General features: G+C 34.5%; 1 protein-coding gene across 2 annotated transcripts in view; it reads right to left on the minus strand.

The window, feature by feature from the left end:
- DPYD (dihydropyrimidine dehydrogenase) overlaps positions 1-14,343 on the minus strand; it is an 808,008-nt gene that overhangs the window by 608,433 nt on the left and 185,232 nt on the right. For both annotated transcript variants that reach the window (XM_007169549.2, XM_057551077.1), the window contains exon 4: positions 263-350. In XM_007169549.2, the coding sequence (XP_007169611.1) occupies positions 263-350 (88 nt within the window). The remainder of the gene's footprint in view (positions 1-262; positions 351-14,343) is intronic.

The following is a 14,343-nucleotide window of genomic DNA, read 5'->3' on the forward strand; positions in this document are numbered from 1 at the left end:
TTGTATTAAAAAATGATTAATTTCAACACGAACTAATTTTTAAGACAATAAACAGTGAATACGCATTTCACAATCATATCACAAACTGGGAGAGACTTAATAAGATGTCCCACGTTTTCACACGCCTATAGAAATCATGTTTTTAATACTTTAACCCAATTTACTAAGAGAAACTTTATGCTTTAATCATGGTCATAATAGATAGAGAACAAGATCAAAGGCTGTTATTAATTTTCATTTGCAGAACTGAATCCAAATTTACCTTGTTTGAGATACTTGTGATGAACGATTTAATATCTAGATTAGTTGGACAGCTCTTCTGACAGGGGGCATCTGCACATTTCAGGCATCTAGGGAATAAAATAACTGAATTAAAGAAACTATAAAGTAAGTGAGATAATATTCTATATATTCTCTACCCTATACCCATTCAGAGTTAGTGTCTAGTAAGAACAAATAAAATTGTACTATTTTTAGGTACAAAAATTTTTTAAGCAATAAACATAGAGTACTTGTGTTTCACTTTTTGCACGCCTCCTAAGGTGTATGAAATGGCACCACTGAGGCTAATAACTGCCCTTTCTCTTGGTGTTCCACCTAGAGTTTAAGAAGATCATACTTATTTAAGATACATCATTCATCCATCCACTTACTAAATCAGTCTTATTTGGATCCCTCACTACACTGATAATGCTTAGAGAATGGAGTCTTTTATGATAAAAGTTTTGTATGCCTTTTAGACCACAATTATTATACAAACACAAAGGTAAAGTCTCTCTTTTTACCACGTGTAAATTCCTTTCTTCCTCCATTCATCCCTCCCACTTTTCCACCCACCTCTCCCCCCAGCCTCCTTCTTCCCCTGCCATCATCCCTCCCTCCCTCCCTCCCTCCTCCAATTTTCTGATGTCGTTTAACCTACGCATTATTCACATGGCAATTGGGCTTTGCAGTAGATGCCTCAACGCATAGACCAGATCTACCCCCTTTCAGACTGAAGCATTTATTCCTCCAGCGCTGTGCCCTCACGTGAAGAGAACAGGCGGAACCAAGGTCATGCCCCCTTTCCAGTTGCAGCCAGTTTCCAAACACAGGTCAGTGAGGGGAGGTAGAGGCCCAGTCTCCTTGCCCCCACTTGGGGAACAGGTCTGCAGGGATCTACTGCAGCCTTTATTGTAGCTATGTCTGTCCAATCCTGATTCCTTCACTCTTGTACAGGTGTGGATCTTCTAATAAACTTCCCACATACTAATGTCGTATCAGAATCTGCTTTCTGCGGAAATGACCAGAGACATGTTGAAACTTCAGTGTTCCTAAGAACCACCTGGGAAGCTTGATAAATGTCATAATTTCCACAGAGAAGCCCCTCCTGAGTCTGAGTCAATGGCCTGGGAATCTGCATTTTGGGAAACCCCTTTAAGGTGATTCTGATAAACATGGTTGAAGCCACACAGTGAGAATCACAGTTCTATAATTACTACTTTAGGACTGAAACCACTGGTTAGAATGGTCTTTAATTTGTACATTCATATACGAATTTGTGTATTCATTTGAAAAATATTTAATGAGCCCTTGTTACATGGCAGAACCTGGGATATGAGGTTATAAAAGTGATGAACAAGACCACCATGGTCCTGCTCTCATGGAACTTGCAGTTTGGAGGAAGTTCAGACATATAAAAGGCACTTGTAGTAGTCAGAGTGGTCATTGTGAATTTGGGTAAAAACAGCATGCTAAGGGAGCATATAAGAGGAACAGTAGTCCTGGAGGGAGAGAGTCAGGCAAAGCTTATTGGGAACAATAACACTTAAAGGGATTCTTGAAGAATGAGTGGGCATTAGGGAAGCAAAGGAGGGTGGGATTTGGAGTGCAGGGTCACTCAAGAAAATGACGAAGGATAAAAACAGTATGTGCCAAGGCCTGGAGAGAAAAAAACATGAGAGGGTAGGTGAACTAATGGAATCTGGTCTGGCATAAAGTGAAAGTGGGAGCAGTGAAAAATTAAGCTGGTGATCTGAAATTTAACATATACCATTGTCACATGTGTCAGAAGACGAGAATTCTCTGAGAATTTCACTGAGAATGAGTCCCACGTTGCTCAGTGACAAAGGTCACTAGCTGGCTCATTTTCTACCCACTTCCATGTGTAAAGACGTTGGTTCATTTCCTTCAAGAAAACAATACCGGTCTCCTTGTCATTCTTTTGTGAGTCAGAGAGTCCTCTTCATTGTCTGAACCAATTTCTCAGTACCTAATTAATATCTTGTTTTTAAATCTGATCTCTTCTCTCTGGTTTGTGCCCTTAGCCTTCTCTCTAAATTAAATTTTACACAATGAGTACCGAAGGCTTTTCATAATCAATTGTCCTCTCTGAAATGCAGTCATTAAACCTCTCCCCTATCATTTCTCTAAATGCCATTGTTAGATTCACATTTATAATTTAGTTGAATTCCTATCTTCTTATACTTATGGGGTTTTTTTCCCCTAAAACACTGTCACTGAGTTTAAAAAGAATTTCTTGGAAGTATGATCAGTAGGACAACAATCCAAAAAGAAAACAAAGCATGGTCTATTTGGTCCTTGATGTTGAAACGAGGTGATACTTATATGTGTTATCTTCACATGGATAAATTATGTTGTACATTAATAGTGGTTTGAAAGGATTTCCTATTATGTGGTAAAATAAAGTAGCTAAAATAAAAATAGCTATAAAATAATAAGCAACCTTAAATGTCTTCTGATTTGTAAAAAAGTCATTTTGACAATTTTTTAAATATTTGCCACTCCATAAGAATAAAGCAACAAAAATACTTGTTATGATAGATAAAGATATAGATACATAGATAGAAGATTCTGGTTATCCCTAATGAAGTCACAAGTTTTCGGCTTTTCTTTTTTCTAACACCCAACTTGAATAATAAGGCAATTAAAAAATAAAGTTATAATGTCAGCAGGTATGAATGAGCCAAATTAATTCAAAGTGTATTTTTCTGTTCTTCCAGAGAAATCTTATATTCAACATAAACAGATTCACTTAACAGCACTGACAACGTAAGGAGTTTTAGTTGTGGTTATTAAGCCTCTTTACCAAATAATTCTCCTTTTATTATTGAGCTAGTTCACAAATAACAGCTGTTGGAAATGTCAGATGTTAATGAGGCAGGGCAATGGAAACCTGAATTGTAGCATTCTTTTTTTCTTTGGTGCCATGAATATGCCAGAATGGGCAGACTCTGATAATAATACCATCTTGCAATTCTCTAAGCGCTCTGCAGACTAAAGTGCATCAGGCTGCCATTAATCCCACTTATCACTTTGACAGCTCAGTAATTACACTACTGCTATAGCCAGGTAGTCCTAATAAAATATCAACCACTGCAGTGGAATGCATACTGGGGAGATGTTTTATTAAACTTGGGGGGGGTTGATCATCAAGTGACATTAGTGTTGACCTATTTTTCTATTTGACAATAAATTATCCTTTGACCATGCCATAATAGATATTACAGAGTGCATTTACTGTACCAAATCAGAAAGGTACTGCATTACAATGATGTAGGCAAATGGTGTAAATAAAATAGCAGAAACGCATGTCAGAATGTTATTACCTAAATTGCTTTAAATGATTGATACCATGAAAAATCACAGACACAGTACTTAGGGGAATATGTCAACAATTATTGTAAACCACAGTCCTACATAAATTTTTCATTAGAAGTAACATTTAAATTACACTTGTTTTTATCGTCAGTCATTTAATTCCCCTTTTATGTTTCAAAGTTACTCTTTTATAGTGCAGTTTATTTTTAAATGCATTGTAAGAGGCAAAAGTTAATTCAGATAAACATTTATGTAATATTTTAATCCCCAAATAATTACATTTATACTGAGTACGTTAAATTATTTTTAAAGCAATAAAAAGTCTTAGATTTTTTACCAATGATGAACTTTTTTCATTTTTATATTTAATAGGCAGGATAACTACAGATTTCATTAAAAGCAAAATATACAATCTTTAATAATGTTAATCCTTCATGATTCAACATCACCATAAAAAATGTATGAAAACTTTAGTACCGCTACTTAAAGGACAAAAACTATTAAAGATATATTTATCCAGGATCTTTCTCTAGGGAAAGAGAGCTATGATTCCTCTCCCCAAATATCAGTGAGGCTGGACAGTTTTACTCCGTAGTATGACACCAAAAAACATTATAGTGAGCAATGAACTAAAGCATTTCATTCTTCACACATCTGAGAACAGATGCCTGCTTCTTTTATTGTTAAGCATACATAGCAGTTGGAAGAGTAACATATGCTTGTTGAAGAATTTTCTAATCCATGAGTTTAAATAATAATTAATTTCTTTCTCAGTTTAAAAAAAATCACACAAATCTGTTTGAAAGACTTAAAAGCTCACATTGCATTGGCTTTGGGTTTTTTGCTAGACTTTGGTTCAATCAAGTCAGCACTGTTTCATCAGGTTATGTATAATCTATGTTAGCTTATATAATCAAACTGGGCAAGTCAGTATTTACATTAAAAAATTCAAATATTTTCTTAATATTCATGTTATATTTCCTCAGATCTTTGATATTCAGTACCTTTATTTGGAAGGTACTAACTAATTCAGGTGTAGCAGTGGGTACAGGATCTAACTTCTCCACCCTATAATAACCAGTGTAGGCAAATATATAGTCTAATATCCTTCCCCAACTTGGCAACATTTCTACTGAAACTGGGCAGAATGGAGTATCAGATTGAATGGAAGGCGTGTGAATCAAGAAATGGAGGTTAGAAGTGTCATACATATATCTGAGTTCCACAGCTTTCATCACTTGCACCCAGATTCTGTCATAATAAAAGGACCCAAGAAAGCTGGTTGGCATCTTTAAAACATGATGAGACTAATCCAATGTTCTGATGCATTAAATATACAAGAGCCATTCTCAGCTTCCAATAATTCTCTCTGCTTCTCTCAGTATTCCATTAACAGCCTCTCCTATATACTTTCTGACTCTGCTTCTCTGATTACACCACAGGTTCTTACTAGCTCAAGGGTATTTGGAACTAACTTTGAATATTCCTAATATGCATCTTGGCCCAGTTTCTACATTCCGCTGGGCTGGAAAGCTATGGCAACATCATTTACAATAACTGAATTTTTTTATCTTGTGCACCATTCTGCCTTTTAACCCCACCAATGATGTTCATGTTTTAAGGCTTTTAATATTTATTTGATTTTATAGGTTAACAACAAAACAATTTTTAAGTAAAGCTATTTATCCACTAGAAATTTCCATTCACATGTGGGTGCTCCAAGACAGTTCAAAAGAAGCAAAATTTAGAACAGTACACAATTCACACAATCAATGCTCAAAACATTTTGTTGGATGATCATGAGTCTAGGAATATAACATAGTTAAAAACTTTTCTACAATATTTCTATAGTCTGTGTCAAAAAATTGTTTGTCTCAAATACTAATGGCTAAAAATGTGCATTTTACACTTTTTGCATATTTTGAGTTAAATGAAGGAACTTAAAGTTAAAAATAATACTCATTTTTGATCTTCATATATAACCGATTCTTAAAAATTAATAAGACCACTTTTATGTCCACTTCATAGATGAGAATATTGAGCCTCTGTAAATCTCCCAGAAGCATAATGAAACCACTGGCCAAGGCAGCTGAAGGAACTACTGGAACATATTTACCATCTTACACCCATCTAGCCCATTCAGGTATGAAGACAACTCAAAATTTTAAAAGGTGATGTTTTACTGACCTCATCTCTTGACAACACCAGTGCCTCCTTCTCAGAGTAATCTGAAGACTGAGAAAAAAGCAGTTGAGAAGTCACAGCTAGAAAAAGGCTATAGTATCCTCTCTCCTAGAGTCCAATTTTAGTTTAAGAAAAAAAAAAGTGGAAGGTAGTCTTAACCATCTCCTCAAGAGGCTTCTCAAGTCAAGATGAAAACATTAGAGCTTTATGATATTACACAGTTTCGAAGGCTAATTCAATTACAGCTTTAAACAGCTTTGGCTATAGCCACTTCTACTGGAAAGATACTTTTTGAGCATGTTCTTATTTTTGAAAAAACTGTGTGTGCTACAGAAACCTCAACAGCATAAGAAGCCATAAATTTGCATACACATTGTCCTGCAAGCAAATAAAACACTTCCATAAGAACTTAGTATATATTACCTCCTGAAAATTTTTAAACAAACATATCGTCCTATTTTACTACACAAAGAGAGTATCATCATGAGTATCTGAAGAATGCTGCTCTTAAACTTAGATTTTTCTCTTTCTTACAAGAGCCAATGGGACTTTAAGTTTTTGTTGTACAGAGGTGGAACAAGAAGAATGTGATGGAATCTGTATATATTATAAACTGCAGGAAGTCACTGAAAGAAAATAAACATACATCATGCATATATGCATAAGACAGAACTAATTAGGTATGAAAAGAGAACCAAGTATGATTAAAGGAAGTGGGGTCAGTCCTTAAGGCTTTCAGAATCTACTGGGGCTTTAAGATACTAGAAATAGCAGTTTTAAATAATAAGCCAAGATTTAAATACCAATACCAAAATCTAAAGAAAATAGGTTTATTTGCCTAATGTAGGTTACAGCAGTGAAGGAAGAGTGCCCCCATTTCCAATTTCTCTCTGCTATAAATTTTTTTGAAGAGTACAAGATCATGACTTACAAACTGAATTGTTGAAATGGAATAAAAAATGTTATTATATTGTAACTATTACAAGTAATTAGGGATTTCCCTGGTGGTCGAGGGGTTAAGATTCTGTGCTCCCAATGCAGGGGGCATGGGTTCAATCCCCAGTTGGGAAACTAAGATCACACATGCCACGTGGTGCAGCCAAAAAAAAAAAAAAGTAAATATTACACATTCACAAGTTTTAAAAACATGTCAATAACACAGAAACACTTAAAGTCAATGAATACAGAACAAAGTATTTATTAAATGTTTTTTTCTGCCAAGTAGATATCTAGGCCCTAAAACCTATGATATAATTTTATCCCTGTCATTTGCAGCTACAACAGAGGTATACTTTGATCAAGAAAACCAGAGAATACTATAGATAAAAGTCCTGCTTTATGTCCTGGAGGGATGGTCCACTTGGCAACACTCTTAGGAAACCATTTTTTATCCACCTTAAAGATGGTGGGGATTGAGAGTAATTAAAGGGATTGAAGAAGACGGCCAGATTCAAGAAGAACATAAAGAGCTTCCTCTGTCTTGCAGTAATGAGAGGGTGATAAGCCATGTACCTGGATAGGGTTACTTGTAAGACTTGGTTATACTAAATATAGGCAGCATAAACAAGCCAGATTATACATAGCATATAGGTATGATATATAGAGCGTGTGTGTGCACACACCCAGACTTATGTGTACACTAATATTAATTACTAAGTGCTCAAATGTGCTTGCTTGTCCAAAGCCTTTAAATGTATTACCTCAGAAAGCATAGCATAGAGGTTAAGAAACAAGCTCTGGATCTTGATTGCCCATAATTAATTCTTGACTTCACTGTACTGGTGTTAAGACTTTAGGCAAATGACCTAACCTCTCTGGGGATCAGTTTTCTCATATGCAAATGGAGATAATAATTTGTACTTCAGAGGTTTGTTGTGAGAATGTTTAAATATTATACACTTACACCAAATAGTATGTACTTCTTTAGTTATTTAACAGGCATTCTCTATAACTCTCAAAATGCTCTGAAAGTTATGCATTGCTTTCTCTCCTTTAATATGAAGCGGGTCAGTGAAGAGTCACAGTATAATGTTTTACAGTTATTTACATACATTAAACGTAGTGGATATCTGACAAACATAAATATATGCTTTAAATCTTCATTTTCTCGTTATGGGATTTCAGAAGAAGGAAAAAATAGTTCTACTTCAGGAAAATCAGAGAAGCCTTCTCAAACAAAGATACTTATGCTGGAGACTGAAGAACAAGTAGGATTTTACTATGGACCAATGAGTCTACTAGAGCTTGATATTGAGAGCAAGTTATGGATGCATATGTGGTTTCTCCGTATTCCACACAGCAGCTACTACACCGTGTACATTTTACCTGCCCAATAATATAGGAGGAATGAACGAATAAAAGGAATGAGAGGAAAATAAATTCTGTTGCCTAATGCAATTCATTAAAAAAAAAAAAAAAAGATTATGGGTTCATCCAGAGCAGAGACTATGTAACCCATCTTTGGTTCTCAGTATTACTCACAAATGTTTATGGAAAATTCCTGTCAATGCACTTCTTCAGGAATCAAACTGCTAAAATACATGTCAATCTCATCAGTGACCCAATGCCATTGATAAGGAATCCTTTCCTCATGAGGTTTCTGGTTGTTTCTTCATGCTAATAGTATGAGGCAAACATACTCTTCTCCCAAAAATCAGTTAAATTAAAGATGATAGGTTGGGCAACTCAGTATACTGTGAAGTTTGTGCTTTTGAAAAATGGATATATCCTAACTAAAAATGTAAACTGACCTTTATTATGGATGTATAGTTGAGTAAGTAACAAAAGCAAATAGCAAATATGAGAATCCATGCGATGAAAGAGGCTTTCCTTCATTCCTGCTCCACACATCTCCTAGTACTTTTGTATTTTCAATGCCTGTGTAAGGCATATTTCTCCCTTCCCCTTTTCAATTGCTGCCACCTGGTGAGATGGTGACAAAGTATTTCTTACCCTCCAGGGTAAGATAGCACTTTGTCCTGACAAAATATGCTATCTATGCACAAATAAAATATTTCCTTAGGTAACTGTTTGCAAATAAGAAAATACCTATATTTTACATACCATTTTAATTTGAATACATTTATATACATGTGACGACATACATCCATAATAAAGATCAGTTACACGTTTAGTTAGCATGCAGTCGTTTTCAAAAACCCAAGATTCACAATACATTTTATAGTCTAGCCTGCCATTTTTAACTACAACAAGCCATATGTAATTATTTTTCAAACCAGTATATTTTGCTCAGCACAATTGTGGTTCCCCTCACATTCTAGACAGCTGTTACATGATGCTCAATACACTTTTGATCCTTTACAGACCTTAGAGAGAACTAGGTGACAGTACTGACAGTTTTTATTATAGCTTTCCTACTACTCAATAATCTTGTTTCACCTGGACTATTTCCCCAGTAGTGTCATAAACTCTTTGATTTATACTGAGAATCCTTCCAGGCTTCTTAGAAAGAAGAAATTATTTTTCGTAGCATGTCCATATGCTGTGCAAATTATATTTTCAAACTTTGGAACACCTGTTGTATGTTTATCTTAATGTCAGTGAAGCCCCTTTAGGAAGGGCAACCAAAAAAAGTAATTTATATTAGTCATAGATGCTCTAAAAGCAAAATTTTCAGCAAATTTCAGAACTGAAAAAGCTTTATATTTTATGACTTTGTGCAGGCAATTTCAGAAAAAATAATAGTAATATTGACAGATCTTTGATTTCTAATAAACATGTAAAAGGGAAACAAAGTCAAACAGTTTAATCTATAAATAAAATACAATTCCTAGATATGTGGGATATATTGACCATGAAAAAAGAACATTTGTGTAAATATGTAAACCTACTTAAGTGCATGGGGACTAAGATTTAGGATAGATTTTACTTTTTACAATGTTATATTATTTGAATTTTTTGCAATGTGTAAATAAAACATGTAATATAAAAAATAAAAAAGATTTAGATGTTGATTGGCAACTAAAATCACATTATCCTGTGTAATTTTCATTTTGGTCATTTTAATTGCCAAGGCCAAAGCCAACCCACAATGCTCCCATATCCTCTTTAAGTTTTACAAGGGGCCAGTTAAAGGTTTTAATAGGAAGACCACAATGAAGTATACTTCTGAGTAGCCGGTGGTTCACAAAGCTAACAGAACAAAGGGTCAGGTCTGGCCAAAAAAAAAAAGAAAGAGTGAGTGAGTGACAGCACAAGCGCTGGAGGGAGTCATTAATTAAGTTAAAACAACAGCTGAATAAAATACTTGGTCTTAAAATTATAAGACGGTATTTGCCAATAATAGTATTTAAATTTATCCAAATCTCAGCTATCTAAGTGCAGCAGGAATGTAGGAATACATTTATTAAAAAGCCACCATGTTCTAAGTTCTGTGCCGGCGAAGGAGAGAATTTACTGAAACTTACTTGGAAGATGTTGACTTAAAAATATACTGGACTTACTTCATGTAAAAGAGATTTTTGTTCAGTTTTTTTTTTTTTTCTTTGTAAGTGCAACAGTGATTGCAATACTTTAGGTGCTGAAAGAACAGATTTTGAGAGCAAATGCCATATCTGAATTTTCTTCCTGTTGGAACTAGTATTCAGTTTCAAGTGTGGAGCCCGTACAAATTTATCTAAAAGTTTTACTTCATAAAAATAATGTCACTCCTCCTTTTTTAAAAGTAAAAGTTTTTAAACACACTTTAAATTAAATTTAAATTTAAATATTCATTCCTTTTACTTAGTTAAATCTATGTTGATTACCCCAAGTAAAAGAAAACTGTGTTCAGCACAAATTTTTTCAAGTGTTTTACACAATCCTGGTGATCTTTTTAAAAACCCGTATCTGATCATGACATTCTCCTGCTTAAAGGGAGAACTGGCATATAATGACCTTTGAACTTGGCCCCTGCCTATTGCATTCCTCCAGCTCCAGCTGCAACACCTGCCCCACTCTAGAACTCTGCAGTTCCGCGAGCAGGTCAAGTCATGTTTCAACCTCTATGTATTCCAACAGGCTCGTCCCTTGCCTGAAGAGCCGCACTTCAAACCTGCTGCAGAATTCATCTCAGCTGTCTCTCATGGAGCCCCCTGGTTCTTACCATTCTGATCTCCCAGAGCACCCTGTGGATTTCTTTATCAAAGTAATTAACACATTGGACTATAACAGTTGATTTTGTGGTTTCTCTACTATTTCCTCCTCCAGTGAGAAAATGGTTGGGTCCCTTGTCTTTGTTGTTGGTCTGCTTGGAAATAGATTCATTTTAAATCGGCTGAAAAAGACAACCAGAACTTTGGGAATATGCCAGTTATTGTTTTTAATGTTTGGGAAAAATTATTTTAATAACTGACTTTCAAACTTATGTAAATAACATATACTTACAATGAAAAATATTTATATTTGGTTTAATTTATTTAATAAATACTTGTGTAGAAGTTGCTATATGCTAGTACTATTGTATGTGTTTTATAAATGTTAACTCATTTAATATTCATAACCACTCAGTGAGGTAGACATAAATATTAACTCACTATATCTTTATAAGAACCTGATGAGGTAGATACTGTTGTTATTCTCATTTTAAAGATAGTAAGGCACAAAATTTTCTTCTCTGATTTAGGTTTGAAATATTTTATTGCTTATTTCTGTGATCCTGGTGATTATTAAGTTAATAGACATTTCCTAAAGTCCTGGGATTCCCAATTTTCTCTTCTACTTCATTCTAAAATCATAATAGTGTATGCTGATGTCAGGGCTTGCCTCACAGGTTGTGAAAGCTGAATTCAGGACTATTATCCAGGTGTGACTTTCTCCAAAGTCCAGTCTGTAGGTATCATCATTTCATTTCTGCAGTATTTCTCATAATGATAGCCAGGAGCCCCAGAGAACGTGAGAAAGTTTCTGATATAATATAAGAAAACCATATATGTTATAGTTGTTATTATACAATATATGCCATATATGGCTGGCTTCAAATGCAATCTAACAAAATTCCTCATTTGCTTTACGAGGTACCCAGCAATAACACTTGCAGATCATGTTATGCTTTACAAAGCATTTTCTTATATGTAAATTACCTACAGAAATCACTAAGATCAATCTTTTCAGTAGAAATACCAGATAGACAAAATAAAAGCAATTAGAAACAATCTACAGATATCACAACTATGAGTCAAAATAGATAAACTAAAAATGTATTCAACATCTGTAATCATGACCAGCCTAAAATAATTATGTCACTATAATTATAACATTTGGAACATTATATATTGTGGCAAAAAAATAATTAAGACCAAAATTTTTCTGTTAAAGATGTTGTCCAGACCACTATTACTTCCCACTAGGTTTTGTGTGAAGTGACTTAAACACTATTTCAGTACTTGGGAGTTTAATGCGTAGGAGTCAATGCTGACTTCACACATGAAGAATATGCAGAAATTTCAGGAAATTAATGAATATGGGAGAAAAACAGATAAGAATATAAATGTTTAATATTCTTAATTTAATTCATATCTTAAGGTGGACCAAGGCTTCAGGTAACAGCACTGCTTGGAAATGAACTAATGTTATGATGGTCTGATCATTATCAGAATATTTTGAAACAAATTAGCCTAGAAGCCAAAGGACACAATGTTCAGAAATAACATCTTGAACATTGTCATCAAAATTAGCTGCCTACAGCTTAATATTATTTAAACTCTAAAAACAGCAAAATAAAAAGCTAGGGGCAAATCACATATATTTTTATAAAAATGGAAAATTCCATTGACTACGCTTCTAGTGAAATGCATTATAACACTGACAGTGCTGTCACAGTTTGTCACATGCACCATTAAATTTAAGAAATTTAAATGAAGAATTTGAGTGGAAGTAATAGAACTTAAATTATGTTTGTGGTCTATGGAATCTTAACACATCATTTCCTTCGTTTTTTCATTCATTTCCTTCCTTCCCTTTTTTCACAATCAACAGATATCTATAGAGCACTTGTTATTTGCTGAGGATTTGTAATCTGCTGCATTCTGGAGTAAACAAGATGAGAAAGCCTTGGGTTCTGCCCTCAAGAAGCTCACAGTGGAGAAGTCAGACAAATGAATACACGTTCTCAGATGATGCGAAGGTGTGGTAATGGAAAGATGAGGGATGTACATACTTGCCCAATCTGTTCACTCCTCTTTCTTAGTATAATGCTAAGGACACAATGAACAGATATGTTTCTCTAGGATGTGTGTGTGTGTGTGTGTGTGTCTACATGTGTATAGGTGTGTCCTGTGGATAGGCCAAGTAATACAGGGCTTGAGGAAGATATAAAAAGTGAGGAACTGGAAGTATTTGCTACTGTCTACTGAAAGTAGCATAGAGCTCTCTGCCCAATTACTTTTAGATTCACCTCAATCACAAACACATAATCTCTTTCAAATGATCTCTCTTCTTTTACCAACACACCAGCCAGTAGGTACTCATCACAACACAGTACCATAAGAGACAATATAGTTTGATGGATTCTGGACTTAAATCCAGCTCTATCACTTACTAGCTTTGTGATCTTAGAAAAGTTACTTAAATACTTTGTGCCCCCAGCTTCCTCATCTAACTTGCTAATTATAGACTAGACACCATACAACTATAGGGAGGATTGCATAAATTAATACATGTAACACATTTAGTGTCTGCCACATAATAAATGCTCAATGATGTAAATCACTGTTGTAAATCATTATTGTCTAGGAACAATGGAGAATGCAATGGAATAAATGAGCACTGTTTTTCCACAGCTAATGGGAAGCACAATGTTATGATGAAACTGCAAAACAATGACTACCACACAGGTTACTGTGAAAACCAAATAAGATAATTATGAAGAGGACCAACAACAATGTTGCCCAATAAATGATAAGTAGAAAACATTTAAAAAAATATCTTCCAAGCCACTTCAAGGGAGTTTGTGGAATACAGAAGTGAAGTGGTATCATATTGAACAAAAATAGAATGTGTAAACATGAAAGATTATATAAAATAAAATATGTAAGATGTGTTATGTGCATCCATAGGTTTATAATGAAAACAGCAGCCACACCCAAAGCCAAAAATAAACTGATCTCTACAGATACCCTACTAGCATGATGGGTCAAATTTAGAAATGACTTGGCAATCATTACCTCGTTTCTCCAAATGATCTCTTCTTTAGCTCATTATTAATAGTTTTAATGAGACTGTGTTAGTAACCAATTCTGTATTTGGGTAGTTAGTGTAGGCAAATTTATATGTCAACAATGAAAAGAGGTACTGGAGCCTAGGTTGGTGAAAGTAGGCAGGGAGGCAAATGAATCTTGCTTTTTCAAGGGAAGCACCTCTGATAGAGGTATAATTTTTTGCCTCTTTTATTTCCCACATCTAGAATGGATATTTTTCCAATACATGAACACATTTCATATGATAGGACACCTAAATTTTCTACTTTAAACAGAAAGAGAAAGAAGAGAAACTTATATTCAAAAATATTTTTAGAGAATAATTTTTCTTATGTACTACCTTTTTATTCAAGCTGTGAAATGT

This window comes from Balaenoptera acutorostrata, chromosome 1 (assembly GCF_949987535.1).
Source record: "Balaenoptera acutorostrata chromosome 1, mBalAcu1.1, whole genome shotgun sequence".
NCBI lineage: Eukaryota > Metazoa > Chordata > Mammalia > Artiodactyla > Balaenopteridae > Balaenoptera > Balaenoptera acutorostrata.